The 15,934-nt window shown below is 53.1% G+C and overlaps 8 protein-coding genes and 1 non-coding gene across 9 annotated transcripts; 3 read left to right on the top strand and 6 right to left on the bottom strand.

The window, feature by feature from the left end:
• Window positions 1–495: 495 nt before the first annotated feature.
• On the bottom strand, window positions 496–1,854 carry BO95DRAFT_359037 (MFS general substrate transporter; the record flags this gene model as incomplete). The annotated part of the gene is made up of 1 exon (XM_025582429.1): window positions 496–1,854. The coding sequence occupies one exon, from the start codon at window positions 1,852–1,854 to the stop codon at window positions 496–498; it is 1,359 nt and encodes a 452-aa protein (XP_025443945.1).
• A 408-nt stretch (window positions 1,855–2,262) lies between these two features.
• On the top strand, window positions 2,263–3,459 carry BO95DRAFT_410139 (Clavaminate synthase-like protein; the record flags this gene model as incomplete). The annotated part of the gene is made up of 1 exon (XM_025584167.1): window positions 2,263–3,459. The coding sequence occupies one exon, from the start codon at window positions 2,263–2,265 to the stop codon at window positions 3,457–3,459; it is 1,197 nt and encodes a 398-aa protein (XP_025443944.1).
• A 673-nt stretch (window positions 3,460–4,132) lies between these two features.
• On the top strand, window positions 4,133–4,848 carry BO95DRAFT_462127 (uncharacterized protein; the record flags this gene model as incomplete). The annotated part of the gene is made up of 3 exons (XM_025588887.1): window positions 4,133–4,238; window positions 4,431–4,729; window positions 4,822–4,848. The coding sequence occupies 3 exons, from the start codon at window positions 4,133–4,135 to the stop codon at window positions 4,846–4,848; spliced, it is 432 nt and encodes a 143-aa protein (XP_025443943.1).
• A 385-nt stretch (window positions 4,849–5,233) lies between these two features.
• Window positions 5,234–7,350, bottom strand: BO95DRAFT_462126 (TPR domain protein; the record flags this gene model as incomplete). The annotated part of the gene is made up of 5 exons (XM_025588886.1): window positions 5,234–5,566; window positions 5,627–5,882; window positions 5,977–6,159; window positions 6,227–6,634; window positions 6,689–7,350. 5 exons carry the CDS (start codon window positions 7,348–7,350, stop codon window positions 5,234–5,236), a joined length of 1,842 nt encoding a protein of 613 aa, XP_025443942.1.
• Window positions 7,351–8,249: 899 nt separating this feature from the next.
• On the top strand, window positions 8,250–8,777 carry BO95DRAFT_430389 (uncharacterized protein; the record flags this gene model as incomplete). The annotated part of the gene is made up of 1 exon (XM_025584953.1): window positions 8,250–8,777. One exon carries the CDS (start codon window positions 8,250–8,252, stop codon window positions 8,775–8,777), a length of 528 nt encoding a protein of 175 aa, XP_025443941.1.
• A 375-nt stretch (window positions 8,778–9,152) lies between these two features.
• BO95DRAFT_462124 (uncharacterized protein) lies at window positions 9,153–9,666 on the bottom strand (the record flags this gene model as incomplete). The annotated part of the gene is made up of 2 exons (XM_025588885.1): window positions 9,153–9,233; window positions 9,394–9,666. The coding sequence occupies 2 exons, from the start codon at window positions 9,664–9,666 to the stop codon at window positions 9,153–9,155; spliced, it is 354 nt and encodes a 117-aa protein (XP_025443940.1).
• Window positions 9,667–11,215: 1,549 nt separating this feature from the next.
• On the bottom strand, window positions 11,216–12,381 carry BO95DRAFT_410134 (glyoxalase family protein). The gene is made up of 3 exons (XM_025584166.1): window positions 11,879–12,381; window positions 11,713–11,785; window positions 11,216–11,653 (listed from the first exon to the last, which is right to left on the bottom strand). Exons 1-3 carry the CDS (start codon window positions 12,305–12,307, stop codon window positions 11,586–11,588), a joined length of 570 nt encoding a protein of 189 aa, XP_025443939.1. The 5' UTR covers window positions 12,308–12,381; the 3' UTR covers window positions 11,216–11,585.
• Window positions 12,382–12,822: 441 nt separating this feature from the next.
• On the bottom strand, window positions 12,823–12,893 carry BO95DRAFT_t104. The gene has a single exon. It is a non-coding gene; the product is annotated as a tRNA-Gly (tRNA).
• Window positions 12,894–14,027: 1,134 nt separating this feature from the next.
• BO95DRAFT_462122 (uncharacterized protein) lies at window positions 14,028–14,308 on the bottom strand (the record flags this gene model as incomplete). The annotated part of the gene is made up of 2 exons (XM_025588884.1): window positions 14,028–14,087; window positions 14,162–14,308. 2 exons carry the CDS (start codon window positions 14,306–14,308, stop codon window positions 14,028–14,030), a joined length of 207 nt encoding a protein of 68 aa, XP_025443938.1.
• Window positions 14,309–15,934: the final 1,626 nt, after the last annotated feature.

Genomic DNA, 15,934 nt, shown 5'->3' with positions numbered 1-15,934 from the left:
GATTAATTCCTATTCCATCGGTTGTTAGCATGGTCTTTCCACAAATATGAAGTGCTGTGCTCATTCTCATAGACGTGAATAATGTCCACGCCCACAACTCTTGAGGCTCTCCACCCATCGGTACGGTTGTAGTTGACATGTCGCATCGAAAGGGGACGAAACGGTGATGAGTGATGGTCTTGCCAAACAGACTAAACAAGACAAATGACGCCAACCAGACAAAGACCACAAACTCCCAGGCACATGACCTTTCCTACCATTTCACTTTCTCTTCTACCGTCCTTTTCACCCGCCTCATTCACTCACTCTGACACCTTACTGCATACTTCTACTCAAGAGACTGTTGGTATATCGATACCACCCCAGGACACCTGGAATTTTCAGCCGATATGGGTCTTCCGCTTGACTCTTGCCAATGACAAGAATGAAGAAAGTCATCGGCATATCATGCAGTCGATGAATGATGATGCAGTGAACCCGAGGTATCGCCTGGGATTAATCAGCATTATATTGACTCGAAGCTTCCTGTCCGTCGGTACTCTTCCCCTGGCTTTCCAATTTCCGCAAAACCTGCAGAGTGGCATAGTAACTGAAAGGCAGTGCGAAGAACCACAAGCCACAGTTGATACTCGCTGTCGCAATCAGCGCGGTCGGAACAGCCTGGACGCCAAATCCCACAGCCACACCAGCCGTCTCAATGCCCCTCAGCAACGAGCTGTAGCGGATTTGATCGCCTGGGGAATCAGACAGATTGCCGATACACCAATAGATATAATTTTCAACAAAGCCAAGGCTGATGCGTTCAAAGAGGTACAAGCCAAACCCTCGTCCGAATGAGCGCTGATTGCCCCAATCCAGAACCGGCTGGGTATGGCGATACTCGTTTTGAATCACCACAGCCCATATCCAGGTAGTGCTGTTCAATGCAGCGATCAGAATATATGTGAAGATAGCCCGCTTCTTGCGGCTTTCCAGCCATGGTAGATCAACCAGTGACCCCCCCAACCAAGTAGCCAGTGTGCCTACGATAGCGGACAGAAAGCTTCCCAGAGCTCGCGACCGGACGGTGAAATAAGTCGCGAGATACGTGCCCGGATACGCCTGAATCCAGCCAAAGTACCAGAACAGTGGCACAAGCAGCAAGATCGACCTGCTACGTATTAGTCGCCACATGATTCGACCTTCCTGGCGCCACTCAATTCCGCGACTGGCTTCGATGCGTGTTCCGTCGTCACGTTGTACCATCTCTGGATTCGATAGCAGGGGACCGAAGACCAAACCGAGGCACTGAATGGCGATGAATCCAAGATACGTCTGGTACCCGACTTGGCCTTTATGGTTGACGTCGTGGTTAAGAGCAAGTGAAATTGCTCCGCCAATGATGTTCCCAAAGTTCCGGAAGGTAAACCACGTTGCTAGGTAGCGGCCGCGTTTGTGCTGCTCAGGGTAGCCGGTTGCTATGGCCCCTTCGACGCTCCAAAAGAAACCTGCACTGATGCCACAGGCCACCGAGCCAAAGTACACGAGCCAAGCGGCACCCGTGCGGTTGTTCAGGTATAGCCCTGCTGCATATAGCGGGTAACCAATGGACCCAAGCGTGAGGGTCCAGCGAAACCCAATGAGGTTGGTCATCCATGGACCTGCAAAGCAGGTAACTGTCATGAAAGCATAGAGGAGAGCGTTTGCGGCATTGACGAGATTGGGACTCTGGGAGCCGCCCACCCCGAGGCCATTCATGGCGCTCCAAATGCCAGGGGCACAAAATGCGCAAAGTCCGACGACGAGGATTTGGAAGAGCGTGCTCCGGAAGAATCGGAAATGGGTTTGTTGACGCTCTTGTTGCGAGTCGGACATACTTGCTATGTCGGCCATGATTGCTTCCTGATCCACTTTTGGACTTGTCGCCATGATTAACAAGTGCGAGAAGATTCTAGGTAGCTGTCTCTTTTGTCTGCTCTAGCAGATGCAAGGGGCTTGACTTATGTCTGCCAACACGACGATCGTTTCTATCGGGTGCTTGGTCACGTAACCGTGGCCATGCATGGCACAAGCAAATATACCCCTCAGCACATCTTGGCAGCGAATGATCCCGGTCAGGAGCACATCAACACCAATCATTGCAGCTCTTCGTTTCTCTGTGACCCTGTGAGATAAGAGACCGAATTTACCCCGCTTGTTGCTGGATGAGCTAGAGATTGCGACTCAACTCTTGCCCACGTTTCCATCAACCAAATTGTCTTGAAAGGCTACGAATTCAGCGAAATGGCCACGGTCACGGAAGAAATTCAAATCGGCGAGCTCTCACTCGACGGGCAACCGCCACGAGATTTAATCAGTTTCAATTCTTTCGAGCTCTCTGCATCTAATCAGCGTTCACTTGGGCCTCCCCACCCAAAAGGAACCGTGATTCCGCTTGCCCTGCGTCCTACCCTACACAGCACTTCTGAAATTACCCTTGACAGTATTATCGCCACCATCGAATCTCTTCAGAGACAAGAGAACAGTCTTACGAAGCAACTCGCACGCCACGGAACCATCCTCTTCCGCGACTTGCCTATCCGCAATGCAGAGGACTTCAGTAGATTTGCCCACGCTTTCGGCTATAAACCACATGAAATTATCGGGATTGTGGTTGATAGACCCCTTCTTGCGCCTAACGTGGCACCGGCCAATGAGGCACCCAAGGAAGTTCTCATCTACAACCACAACGAGTCTCCACAAGTCCCTCACGCACCCGAATACGTCTTCTTCTATGGCCACCGTGCACCAAAGCAAGGTGGTGAATCGCCAATCTCCTCCTCCCTCGAGCTCTTCAATCGCGCTCAACGTGAGATCCCGGAGTTCATCGACGAACTGGCTGAGAAAGGCATCCTCAGTCGCGTGACGTATAAAGTCGAGCAGCAGTTCTCAGGCGGCTCGACACTGCGTCAGGCATTTGGAAAGGAGTTTCAACCAGGTGATGACGAGGAAACCAAGCGTCGCAAGGTAGAGGCGCAGATTGCGCGCTACGGACGAGGAGGATACACCACCTGGGAATGGTCAAAAGACGACGACGGCCAGACACAGCTGGTTCTCACGCACCGCCTCCCTGCCATTCGAACACAGCCGGGGACTAACCTTCCCACGCTCTTCACGGGTCTGGCGGCATATTGGAAGAGATGGCAGGTCAACTCGGGTGCACGGAGAAATGACACGCAGCAGCTTTTCGGGGACGGCACGCCAATTCCAGACAAGTATCTGGCGCACTTGGCGAAGATCACGGACGAGATCCGGGTACTGCATCGTTGGGAGAAGGGCGATGTGCTGGTGTTTGATAATATTGTGGCGCAGCACGGTCGGGAGCCGTGGCAGGGGGAGCAGTCGGATCGCGTGGTCATGGCGAGCTTGTTTGATGGGGCAGCTGTCCCGGGGGCGTATGGGTTTGGGGACTGGGCCCAGGTGGTGCAGGCTGCGGAGTAGTTCTAGATTTGATGAAGTGAGTGGGGATGCGGCATGCATGCCATAAGTCTGAGTCTGTTATACTACAATTCTGTGTTAGCTCCAATACCGAGCTTCTGGTGGAACATGAATTACCGGATTAGGCAATCCTGCCTCCGAGCTCCGGTTATCTACAGAGTACACATGACTTGCATGGTGCGGCGCATCTAGTGATACTAAATAGACGTTCCTGGCACAGAGTAAGGTATAATCTGTCAGCTGCGAAACGATACCGTAGGATTCAAGTCTATTTGAACTTAACACAATCAAAGCGTGGTATGATCCCGAACATCGGCTGCGGAGCAGTATTACCCTCTTGACAAATATTGCTTGCATGCACCGCTATAATATTCTATCTATTGCCTTTTCAAAGGGGGTATGATTATTCAAGTTGCATGCCAACAATACTGCGTGCCGCGACCCGCTGCAGCGATAGTCACCTTCCCACAAATGAGGCGAGCAATGGCTAACAATAGCTTCTGTTCCTATAACCACGATCTAGACCATCGTCCACCATCTTCATAAATGAAGACCAGACATAAATATCACGAACAATCCTCCCAAATCACACCTTCATCAACAAACAACATCTTCGAATACAATCATCTCATCCCGTCTCATCAAACCAAACCAAGACCCTATTGCCAACATCAAAATGAAGACCTCCACCATCCTCGCCATCCTGGGCGCCGCTTCCTGCGCCGTCGCCATCCGCTGCACCCAGGGCATGACCTACTGCGGTACCTCCCTGGTCAAGAAGGGTAGCCCCTCTTCTCCCCTGTTCAAACTCGAGGATAGCATAAGCATCAACACATGCACACACAAACACACACAAACCCAGAACCCAAGCCATCTACAGATTAAACCGCCAACCCTCCCCAAGCCCTCATTCCCCGATTCTCAAGTATGTGCAAGCTAACAAACTTTTTTCTTCCCCTCTTCGGATGGAATAGGCAACTACACCCAGGACATGCAAACCGCTCTGCAGCGCGAAGGGATCGCCCCGTCCTCCCACCAGTTGCTGGATTCACTGTACCTCTGCACCGCCGACGAGGACTACCTGATCTACCGGGCGACGTGCCGGCGCGGCGCGTGCCAGGACAACGGCGTCAACCGGGATGATATCTGTATCGGGACAGAGGAGCAGCCTGAGGAGCAGGATCTGGATCTGGATCTGGATCAGGGTCAGGAGCAGGAGCAGGAGCAGGAGCAGGATTTTGGTATGGGCCAGGACCAGAATGCCCAAAATGCGGTGAGTTCGAGTTCTATTGGGTGAGAGGTGGGGTATCATGGGGTGTTTGTGTGTGCTGATGTTGATGCTGATGCTGATGCTGGGGGTGGTAGAGGCCTACTACTAGTGTCACCTTTTAGGGGGTGATATTGAGATGATCTTTTGGGTTAGGGGAGGGGGTGGGGGTGTTATGCGCGGTTGGTCTGGGCGATGGGTGAGGGAGGGTTAGGGTTGAGGTTGGGGATGGGGATGAGGTGGTGGGTTTAGTTTAGTTTGTGGCTTAGGGACTCTTGGGTAGCGCATAGCAGAATGGCATCGGGTTAATCTGGAGTTTTACGCCGTAGGTACATTTTTGTGACTCTTGGATTTGTTAGACACGGAGTCGTCTGTGCTATTAAGCTAAGCATCGCAGCAAGGATCTCCACGACATCAACCACCACAACCCCATCACCACGAATCAATCACCACCGCACCAGGGATCTTGCCACACCTAAGACCACATCAAAGAAGTCAAAATTCCAGGAATCACCGCTCCGGAGAAAGAAACCCATCCGGCAAATCAGCCCGCCACGCAAACGGCTCCCCAAAAGTCTCATCCTCCCCGACGACAATCCGATACGTGACCTTGGCAAACTCCTGAGCCTGCGGGGCCAGAGCCGGCGCCACCTTGCGATATGAATGCGCAAACGTCATCCAGCACCCGACCAGCCCCTCCGCCACAACTCCCCATTTCTTCACCCGCAGGCGTCTTCCACCCCCGCCACCTCCCGAAGGATACGGAGGCAGCGCGCCTTCTACAACATAGCCCAGCGCCTCAAACCCCTTGACTGCATACTCAATCGCCCTGCGCGGGGTATTCTACCGCGCCCAAAGCAGCGCCAGCAGTGGATATCCCTTCTCCAGCGCCAGACGGGGCACTTCCGCCGCGGGTCGGACGTAAGTGCTAGCGATTTTGTTGATAACATGCTCTTCGAGCTTCGTGGAATCCGAGACTCCATCCTTTAGCATCGCCAGCACGACTCCCAGCTCCCGCAGGAGTTGACGCCGTCTGTGCAGGTTGTCCGCGGGGGTCGCCTCGTGGTCGTTGCACAGGATGCAGGTGCACCGGAAGCCCCATTGGCGGAAGTTCAGGGCCGGCGTGCTATCAAGATCCCGGTCGAAGCAGCACCCGATGCTGTGGACGGTGCGATACATGCCTGGTGACTTCCGTGTCCGCTGGGAGGTCCCGGGCGGCGCGGACGATCCGCATGTCGCCGATGAATGCGCACTCCGCGGTGCTGTGGCAGGAGTGGTTGATCCGGGAGATTAGAGGCCACACGCCACAGGAAACGACGTCGGCCTTTTTGGCGGCGACGCGCCCATCGGAGCCCCAGGTCTGACGGTGCTCCTCGCGGCGACTGGATCGGTCGTTGAAGAAGGCGTTGGCGGCGATGATTCTGTCGAGAAGGAAGCTGGGGTGCCGTATATACTTGGTCAGCCTGGCGTACGCCTCCCCCTCTCAGCGAGGAATAAGCTCACCTATCCACCACCGGTGTGTTGTCCACTTCGCGCACGTCAACACTCTCGTATTCTCCATGGTGCAGCGTGATGATTCCTGGTATCAGCGACGGGGTCTTGAGAAGCTTCTGCGTCATCAGTCTCAACAGCTCGATATCATTTGCGGGGCTGATCCTCTCGCGTTCCGGGTCGACCCGCGTTATCAGACTCTTGCTGAAGTCATGCAGATTCACCTGGGCGTAGGCCAGCGCCTTCTCACAAACCAGCAGATCACCGGCTTTGACGGCCGTGATCGTGAAGAGTCCCAGCCCAGACGACTGTGCCGGGCGCACGGCGACAGGGCCGACGTAGGTGGCGCGGTCCAACAGCGGCGGGGAGCGCCTCGTGGCCTCGTCCGGGGTGGGTGAGGAGGACAGAGCTTGAGTGTAGCTGTCCTCGGCGGTCAGCTTCTGTACGCAGGAAACTGTGACCCGCGTGTCTTACCAATCGATCGCACGACGATATTCCCCGGCATTGAATGCATCATTCCCTTTCGCCTTCCACTGCATGGCACCCAGCTCGGACCCGAACAACTGTCGGCGCCACTGCACAGGCACGATGATGTCCCAATCCGACAGAACGCGCAGGTCAGAAGGATGATCCACGCGGATCGCACAAGGGCTAACACCAGGAACATGCAGATACGGTTCAACCACAACCAGCACCGTCCCTTCAGGAAAACCCCCCCGAGCGAAGACTTCGGTCTCCTGGTTATGCAGCTGCAGCATGATCACATTCCCCGCCTCGGCTTCCGCGACAGCTCCCACAGCGACGAGGAAGTCGGTTGGTGTCAATGTCCGTAGAAGAATGTACTGCCCGCGGTGGTGGGTTTCGAGCTTCAAGTTATCGACCATGATCTTGGTGAGGTGCTCTAACGGGGTTGTGCAGGGGGCGTAGGCGGGGGAAAGGGGGAATGAGAACATTAGCCCCTCTGCTGGGTGGTGTCCCCGAACCTTGAAGAGTTGAAGGAGCTCAGCACGAAGATGCTTGGTTGAGGGGTACTCCTCGCCTTTATGAGACTGGGCGAAGTCGTACAGGCGTTTGTGTTTGTGGAGGAAGTGGGCGTCCAGGGAATTGTTTATTCCTCGGGATTGGAGTGATGACATATTGAAGGTGAGAAGTCAAGGTAATGGGAGGATTTGGAGATTTTACAGGATCGGGGTCAAAAGAATGATAGAGATGAGATGGAGAGAGAAGGGTGGAAGAGTGAAAGGGTGATAGGAGAAAGGAGGAAGACGAGTGTATGTTGTCGATAAAGTAGTTGTTGTTGTGGTGTGGTGGTGGCTGTCTGGCGGAAGGTAACACATCCAATATTTACAGTGAGATTCAACTCCACTTCACATGAATGCCTACCTCGTTCCAAGATTACCAGACCTTAGCTCGATATCTTTACCGGGACTTCAAGAAACTACAAGATTGTTTGAAGTTGAAACATCGTTTTATGCCCCAAGTACAGTACAGTGCATGCAACCCCTGACGTTTTCCAGTTAGAGAGATAAGATGCTAATAACTCGGAGAGCAGATTTCTATACACGAAGTCACCAGTGAGCAACCAGGTTTTCGGTTTCAGATCTAGTCTTCTTCTCGAATTCCAAAGGTCGAACCTCTCTTGTACGTCGAGAGCATACACTGTCATAGGATTATAAGCTACCCGACTCAAAACACTATATGAAGTGCCATTTGACCATGTATTAACTGCGGTAAACCGTCTTATTTTACATCTCTCCCATTTGGGTGTGAACTATCTGCGGGAATTTCATCTACTACCGTCACTAAGAACCAGATGGAGGCCACGTCAAAGCAATATAACTGGAAACTCCCGCATACTACATCATCACCACAACCATATTCTTTGTGCAAGATAGACTGCACCAGAGAACTTCCAGGACCTTTAATACATCAAAGGATATAAAATACCTTCCAAATCATGCAGACACCCTTCTCATCACTAAACTCCATATTCACAGGATAGCCGGTAAGTGCCTTACCTCCCAAAACCCCCACCATGACACGCCCAATCTACTTCCAGCGCATCGTCGACGCCCTGGAACAACTCTTCCCCCCGTCCAAGGGATACATCTACAAGCGTGGCTGGATCCCCAACCCTCTAACCCAGGCAGAGGATCTGACCCTCAACGAGGTCCTCGAACTCTCGACTCCGGGGTCCACCACCTTCCTGGTGGTGGTGGGCGGCCACGAGCGGCCCCCGGAGAGGAATGCTTTCTTATGGCGGCTGAACCATCTGAAGATGCTGGTTCCCGATAGCGCCGGACGATACCTGGACTTTGAGGGAATTGTCATCGTTGGCAAGAAGTGTCGGTTCTACTCGCAGCATTGCGCGCAGCGGCGACGGATCTTGAGGAATGATCCCCGGGCCCTGCATGCGCGGAATCGGCGGAACGAGTACCGGATTGTGGGGGAGATGTCGGAAATCCATCAAATTCTGGAAGAGTTTAAGGTCCTGTGTCAGAAGAATGTGTTCTGGGTGGCGCCGCCTGGAGTGTCGCCGATGTCGCAGCCTGGCCTGCAGTAGGAAGTAACCTTTGCCTGCTTTGTAGGTTTGTAGGTCTCGTTGTTTCGTAAATGGGACTCATCTGCGGAGTCTTATGAGCATCTCTTTCCTATATCTTTGTTGAGGTCTGAGATATTGGGCGGTTGATTCAGCGCAATACCTCCTCTCAATTTGACCTGCTGTAAGACATTCATAAAAAGTTCAATCTCATCGTCAAGCATCCCTTCCGATGTTGCACTCTTAACGCACTATCGTCCTGATACAGACCTCGTACTCGGCTGATTCGAGGCTGCTACGCCTCTTGCTCGTGCAATTACTCTCGTAACCAACAAACACCTTGAATTGAACCTGGCCAACTCTAGCCTCCCAAACCAAGAACTCCATCCAATCACTAAATCACAAGATAGCACGTATACAGCAAAAACGAACAAACGCCTCCCCGATCCCCACCCCATAACCCATCCAAACACTCCCAACCTACCCGCCTTTAGCTCTGTAACCAACCCCCGTCCCCCCCCATCAACCACCGCACCCCAAAACCCCAAACCGGACTCACACAATTCCCCAAATCCACCGTAATCTGAGGCCCCTACCCCACCCCCACCCCCAAATCTCAATAAACCTTATAAGCCCTCACCCGCCGCGGCGGCTGCACGCGATGACTGCCCTTCCCCTCCCGAAACACGCGGTTCCGGCAGTCCTTGTCGCTGAACAGCTCGAAGGTGTCGGCGAAGGTGCTCTCGCTGAAGGAGACACGGTTGACCTGGCGGTTGTGGACGGGGAGGTCGTAGGCCTTGCAGCCCGAATTGAGGCGGCCGGTGCTGGTGATGTGGCCGCCGTCGGTGAAGTAGATGGTCAGCGACCAGGCGGTCGCTTGGAGGGCGAGGAGGGGGAGGAGTAGGAGTTTCATTTTCTTGGCTGGGTATGAAACGGAAGCGAGAAGCTTGGTTTGGGAGGGGGAATTGGTAAGGGCTTAGTGGACTGGTTTTGCTTTTCCCTGGTGATACCTAGGTGGGAAGCTGGAGAGGAGGGTATGGATCTTCGGGACGGTGAGGGGGGGTTATATACTGGGCTCGGTTGTCGGGTCGGAGAATATGCGGTTGTGTTGTAACACTGGGTTTGGGGGCCTGCGGGGGAGGATAATGCGCTGGGGGTAAGAAAGTATATTGTACTCAGCTGCAGTTGCTGGGGTGCGAGGGAAGGTTTTAGGGCTCGTATACTTCTTCCGGATACTCAAGTCTGCGTGGGACTGGCCTGATGGGGAAATTGATGGGGTTGGGCTGATTGATGGTACATCGGAGTTACCTCAATTGTCTTGGAATGAACACTACAGTAAAATGTCTAATTTTCCTCTGTTTATATTCACTGTATGACGGAACTAGGTACTGCGCGCTAGACGGAGGTTTTCCACACGTTGGTTCCTGCATCTCTCGTATGGTTTATGCTAAGTACTGCTTGGAGGAGACGAGATTGATGCCTGCCTTACAATAGCCAGATAGGTGATCATCTTGACCTTGATCTTGATCCGGTTGTACTGATGTTTCAGATCACGTACACGGCTCCACGCACGCTGACGAAGTTGATCGGTGCCCCCAATCAACCCCGGCGTGATGGTTACATGGCTGTTATACAATGGCTGTCATATAAATACTAGAAGTCTAGAGACAACCTCAATTGCGGGGTGCGAAGAACTGTATAGAGCCAGGGAGCGGAGGAATAAGGTAGATGATGCTGGGACGAACACTGGAATGTCCGTAATGTGCTCCAGGGGTTCCTGAATCACCTCATCGATAAACCCTCCGTACCAAGAACAGCATGTGAGAGTCGGTAGCAACTCGGCGCCCGCTTCCACGAAAGGAATTTCCATTTCCAGACTTGAAAATGTTTGGTTCCGGATGGAGATTGAGCCTCTTCTTCCGAAGCGAGACATTGCGCATCGGCCCCTAGTTTCTTGACGAGAACGCTTTGAAGGAAAGGCTCCCGAGTATCTTCTAGGCCCGACAACAGACATTTTCGGAGGGTAAGATTTTGGCTTTACAGTACGAGTTGTTCAGGTACGCACAAAATTGATACCAGATGACTCCTTTACAGATTCAGAGCTTAAGAATGCCAGAAAAGGTGGGTATAGCAAGCCACTGGTTGTGAAATTTTGGTTTGCCGGTTGTCACGGTACTTACGAGCGCCACTATATGATCGACTGTTCTTAACTAATTGCAAGAATCAAAGATTATATATATCCTATGCGAGGGATCAAGTTGCGTTTAGTCTATCTAACGCAAATAATACCCTACGGCCTTATTGCTAAGGCAATCGTGATATTGGTTTACCGCCATTGAACAATCTATGGGTAATCGAGTATAGTACTTAGAGAGAACCAAGGCATAAAAAGACTAGCGTGCGTCGCTTGGAGAGGCCCTGAGTACTCGGAAGGGCAGGTGTCTAGAAGTCTTTCGATATTGCCTCAGACCAGAGCTCTCCGGGCACTCGCTGGTGCAACCTGCTAGACCAGGTGTGTGCACTATCAACTCCACAAGCTGCGGGAGTCAGCGTGAAAAGCATCACAGTATTTTACCGGCCTTGACCCCCCTGACACAGCGATCGACTTGAATTGCCAACCAGGCGCCTGAAGGCGAGTCACCGCGAGGTGTAAAAAGCTAGAAAGAACATCTGTGATCGCAAGCACCAGCAATCAATGCAAACCCTTGATATTAAGTTCACTGAGACTTATCTCCGCTTTCAAAGCAAGAACCTCCCTCAAGATATACTTTTCGCCCAAACTCCCATTAAACGGATAATGCTTACGTCCACAACCTGGTATCCTCACACCCTTCAAGGCGGAATCTTCCCACTCAGCTCCTGCTCAGCAAGGGTCCCGCGACGGAGGAGATCATGAATCGCTAAGCCCAGCCCCATATCAGCAAACCCAAACACACACACAGACAAGGGAAACACACACCTTCCGGCGGCGCCCCAACCGGCTCACAAGCCGTAACCTTGCGATACAGAATCGGCGTCTCGGGGATTTGCACCTACCCGGCCAGTTCTCAGTCTCAGCGCATAATAGCCCTACACCGCACCGGACCCCTTCGCCGAAGAAACAAGTTTTTGGGGGATAAACATACCCCACTCTCCGCGAAATCCGCATACAGCAACTCAGCCTTATTCTGGATATTCTCCAGCTGGGCGCGCAGGTCGCGCGCCTGCGCGGGGATCCCGAACAGGGACAGGCGGTGGCGCTTCCGCAGCGAGCGCACGCTGTACCACTTCACGGCCGTGGCGGGGACGGTCAGGTTGTAGCGCAGCAGGGTGGCGATGAACTCCATGTGCACGTAGGCGAGCAGCAGGCCGTGCTCGACGCAGCGCTGCGACTGCCGCGAGGCGTTGATCAGCTTGGCGTCCGACTCGGCGCGCGCGGCGTACTCCTTGAGCGTGGCGCGGAGCCGCGCGCGGTCGAGCCGGTTGGCGTGCAGGTTGGTGGCGATGGTGGTGATGATTCCGGCCAGGCTGGTGAGGAGGTCGACGGCGTTGCGGCTGGTTGGGGAGGAGGTCATTCTTGCTGTTGCCTTGGTGGGCCGGGTGGTGGTGGTGGGGATTGGGTTGTTGTGGTTTGATGCATGGAGCTGGGGTTGGTCGATGCTTCCACAAGGGCGTTGCGCGCGCTGGTTATATGCAGCTCCCATCTGGCGGTGCACATGATTGCATGACGACACGAGGGGACAGGGAACCAAGGGTTTTAGCAGGGAAAGCCAGAGGAGGTGGCCTTGTTTGGGGTCAGGTGATGCGAATACGATCTTCTTTTCATTGTGTCGGAAGGTTAACTCTATTTTGGGAGCCAATCTGGGGATGGCGCGGTTGCGGGGAAGTATATTTTTGTCGAGACTTCAGCCGACATCTCCACTATGCCGAACAATGGGCGCCATATAAATATTGATACGTGATAATAGACATACTACGATCCAAATTAAGGTCCTTTCTTATTTACCGCAAGCGAGACAAACAAAAGGAAAAGGAGGCGGGCTGGTGTACTCAGTCAGGCAAGTAAGCCGAAGACAAAGAAAAAAAGATATGCATCATCCGTGAATCGAACACGGGCCTCATCGATGGCAACGATGAATTCTACCACTAGACCAATGATGCTGGCGGATCCGACCACTAGGTAATCCGGTCGGGTCGTTGTGAAACCGCGGTCTTTTTGCTATCATATTCCCCAAACCAAGGTTCGGATGGGAAGCTAACGCGTCTCTCGCCAATAGCAGGCAGCTGATATAGAGTGCCTACTAAGCACCCAAAAGCGATCCTCGACTGGGTGAAGATCGTCGACGTTCACCGGCTACTTATCAGTTCTTTCATTATCGAAGATCATATAGATAGCATTTCAACTTTAACATGTGCTTGACTAGAATTAACCCTCCTGGATGTTCAGAATCTCTCTATAGTGACGGTCATTCTTGGGCTTTACAAACTACCTCCATTATTGTTTCTAGAAATGCTACAGCGGAAGACATCCCGACGATTCTCGCTCCTACGAGCGCAGACTGATCTCCGCCACAGTTCGCGCAATTGCGCCCACGGCCGATGGAGCTTCGCACCCGAATGATAGACCCCTCCGACTGACCGTAACACAGTCCACGCATACAAGCTTTGTCGAAGGGAGCCGGGAAAGCAGCGATGTCGTGTTCGTGGTGTTCGTGCACAGTCGAATTCGTGGCTTCGCTCGTACAATATCCGCCATCGTCACCTTCCCACCCCGTCACTCAAATTGTTGTAGTCGTCATATATCGATGTATCCAGAAAGAAGCCAGCTATTCAATAAACCGAGTTGTGGTCCGAACCAAGGAAATCTATTGCGGCTGATGCAAGTCATGACGGGAGATGATATTATACACAGATGATGAAAGAAGTATGCGGAACGAGAGAAAAGATGAGGCGAGCGAGTTTGGCGATTCACCCGTCTTCCCGGCCATTGAGACCGGGCAGAATAAGACATTATGTATGCAGGAACACCCCCGATAAATCAGTCCGAGGGATGGTCGGTATGTGTCGGATGTAGTGGCTGGCAAGAAAGGGATGATTTATGTACTGTACGTAGGCATGGTTGGAATCGCGATCGATGGATTACAGCCGTTGGCCGGGACCGTCGTCGGGGGCGCAGCAGGAATCGAGACAGCTGCAGCAGCGACAGCAGAAGCAGCATCTAGCACGAAGGTTGGGGTTTAGTTATAGGTACTGTAGGCGAAGTCGGTCGGGTTAGGGTTGGCTGCCCCGGGCGACTTACCCGTCCTCAGCACTGTCACCACCGCGGAGTCGCAAGTCCATCCCTTCGCCGAGAATCTGCCATCGCCCAGTCGGATTAGTGTCCTGCGCGACAACATATTTTTTTTTTTCACCATGTGAATCAAACATACCGGTTGATCGGTGACAATCTCATCTGTGGTGGGAGCGACCGGACTCTTGGGTTGGACCATGGTCAAGGTAACGGGATCCCAGCTGGTCTCCTGCACAACCTCGGCTTCCGCAGGGCGGAACCAGCTCAAAACTCCCTCGAACATCATCGTGTCAGTGCGTCGGATCTGGAAAAGAAACTTTATTTGGTTCGAAGAAGGTTGCAGAAACACGCAAAAAGACCTCAATGGCAGCAAACGAGAGACTGGAGGTGAAATGAAGCGAGTGGAATGGAGATATGAAGGGGAGGGAGGTAAGAACGAATGTGAGTTGTTGAAGGGAAACAGAAAATGGGAGAAGGGGTGGAAGAGCAGTAAATAGCTAGATCGACGCTATTCAAACACTAAGACGGATTTTGCTGTGCCCGCTCGTGGGCTGGAGCCCGGCGGATGCCTTGATGGAGGTAGTATAATTAGCACAATTTCCCTTCGCGTTAGTACCTGCTCCTCTTTGGTCCTCCTCCCTCCTGGATAGGAGCTTCATGGAAGGTGAGTTTTGGTAGGTTTGGCCTCCCCGGGCGAAGTCCGCACCATTCCGACGGGTGCAATTGTCCGCGCGACAACGCCTGGGGCTGAGAGGCCCGCTCCGTCGTACGTAACGGGCGGAGTCTCTGCTTCGTGGCTCTTTCTCTATCTTCTCCCGCTGGTCGTGCCGGGTTACGTGGACTGCATGCCCGTGAAGAGACCGGGGGGTGGTTGGTGACAGAGCCGGGGGTGGCTCGGTGGTTATAGTGGGGGTGAAAGCGGATGGTTAGCTACTCGTATGTTACTACAGGAGTTGCGACCAGCGCCTCTGAATTGAACCGCGCTTGGAGCAAACCGCACGCTAACAAGGGAAAGACACTACTGGAATCCAATCTCATTGGATCGGTGGAACCCGAGTGAAGGGGGAGGAGAATTGTTCCTCAGACGAACACCGAGATCATCTGGAGCTCCTGCACACGGAACATCCTAGAGATAATCCTTTCTCAGCCACGGAATGGCCAACCGACAGACGTCAGGCGGGAAGAAGAAGGTTGGTGGCAGAGAACCCAAATCGAAAAAAAGAAGGGGGGTTAAATTGGAAATTGGCCACAAAAGTGCCGGGTTCCCCTGGCCAGGGGAACCAACCGAAAGCGATAGTCGACAGATCAGACGAAGCTATCCGCTTTTCTCCCCACTTTAGGGCCCACTCGTTCCAGCCAATCCCTTGTCCGGGACGCGTTGCCTATCCACCCTCAAGTCTCGATTCGTCGTGGCCGGTCACCGTTTCATTCATATCTGCACTTACCACGCGAGTGAACAAGGCGCTGAATCTTGACTCTGAGGGCGTTATTCGCAGTAACTCTGTGGCCCTGCGAAAGTCAAGGCGACAGCCCTAAATTGTTTGGGGTCCATCCCGTAGGCAAGTGGCCGGTCAAGTTGACCGGGAGGAACTATTTCGCCCGTTGCAGATAATCAGGTTTTCATTGCGAACCCGAGGAATCAACTCAAACCTCAATGTTTATCAGATTGAGACTTGGCCATGGTCTGACCAAATCAGGTTCCAGCCTCAAACTCGCGGGGTAGCAACCCACGGATCGACTGGCCTGCCGGTGCTTGTCAGGTCAAGCTTTTCAGACACTTGCTAGCAATTGAATGATGCCTAAACAAACCCACTTCTGGCTTTGTCTGTTGCGCCATTCGGTGAATCGGCCGCAGGCTACCGTGTTTGCCCATATCTCTAAAACACGCTTGCGCAGCCTTTGGCGCTAGAGG

Source organism: Aspergillus brunneoviolaceus (assembly GCF_003184695.1).
Source record: "Aspergillus brunneoviolaceus CBS 621.78 unplaced genomic scaffold BO95scaffold_21, whole genome shotgun sequence".
Taxonomy (NCBI): Eukaryota; Fungi; Ascomycota; class Eurotiomycetes; order Eurotiales; family Aspergillaceae; genus Aspergillus; species Aspergillus brunneoviolaceus.
The sequence above is the reverse complement of the archived record's forward strand: the minus strand, read 5'-3'. Positions and strand labels throughout refer to the sequence as shown.

Bases quoted from the DNA above. Each gene is read 5' to 3' on its own strand.
- BO95DRAFT_410134 (XM_025584166.1), bottom strand. From the start codon at position 12,307: ATGACCTCCTCCCCAACCAGCCGCAACGCCGTCGACCTCCTCACCAGC. The intron at 11,786-11,878 runs GTATGTTTATCC...CTGGCCGGGTAG, and splicing joins CGGATTTCGCGGAGAGTGGG to GTGCAAATCCCCGAGACGCC. The intron at 11,654-11,712 runs GTGTGTGTTTCC...GGCTGGGCTTAG, and splicing joins GGTTGGGGCGCCGCCGGAAG to CGATTCATGATCTCCTCCGT.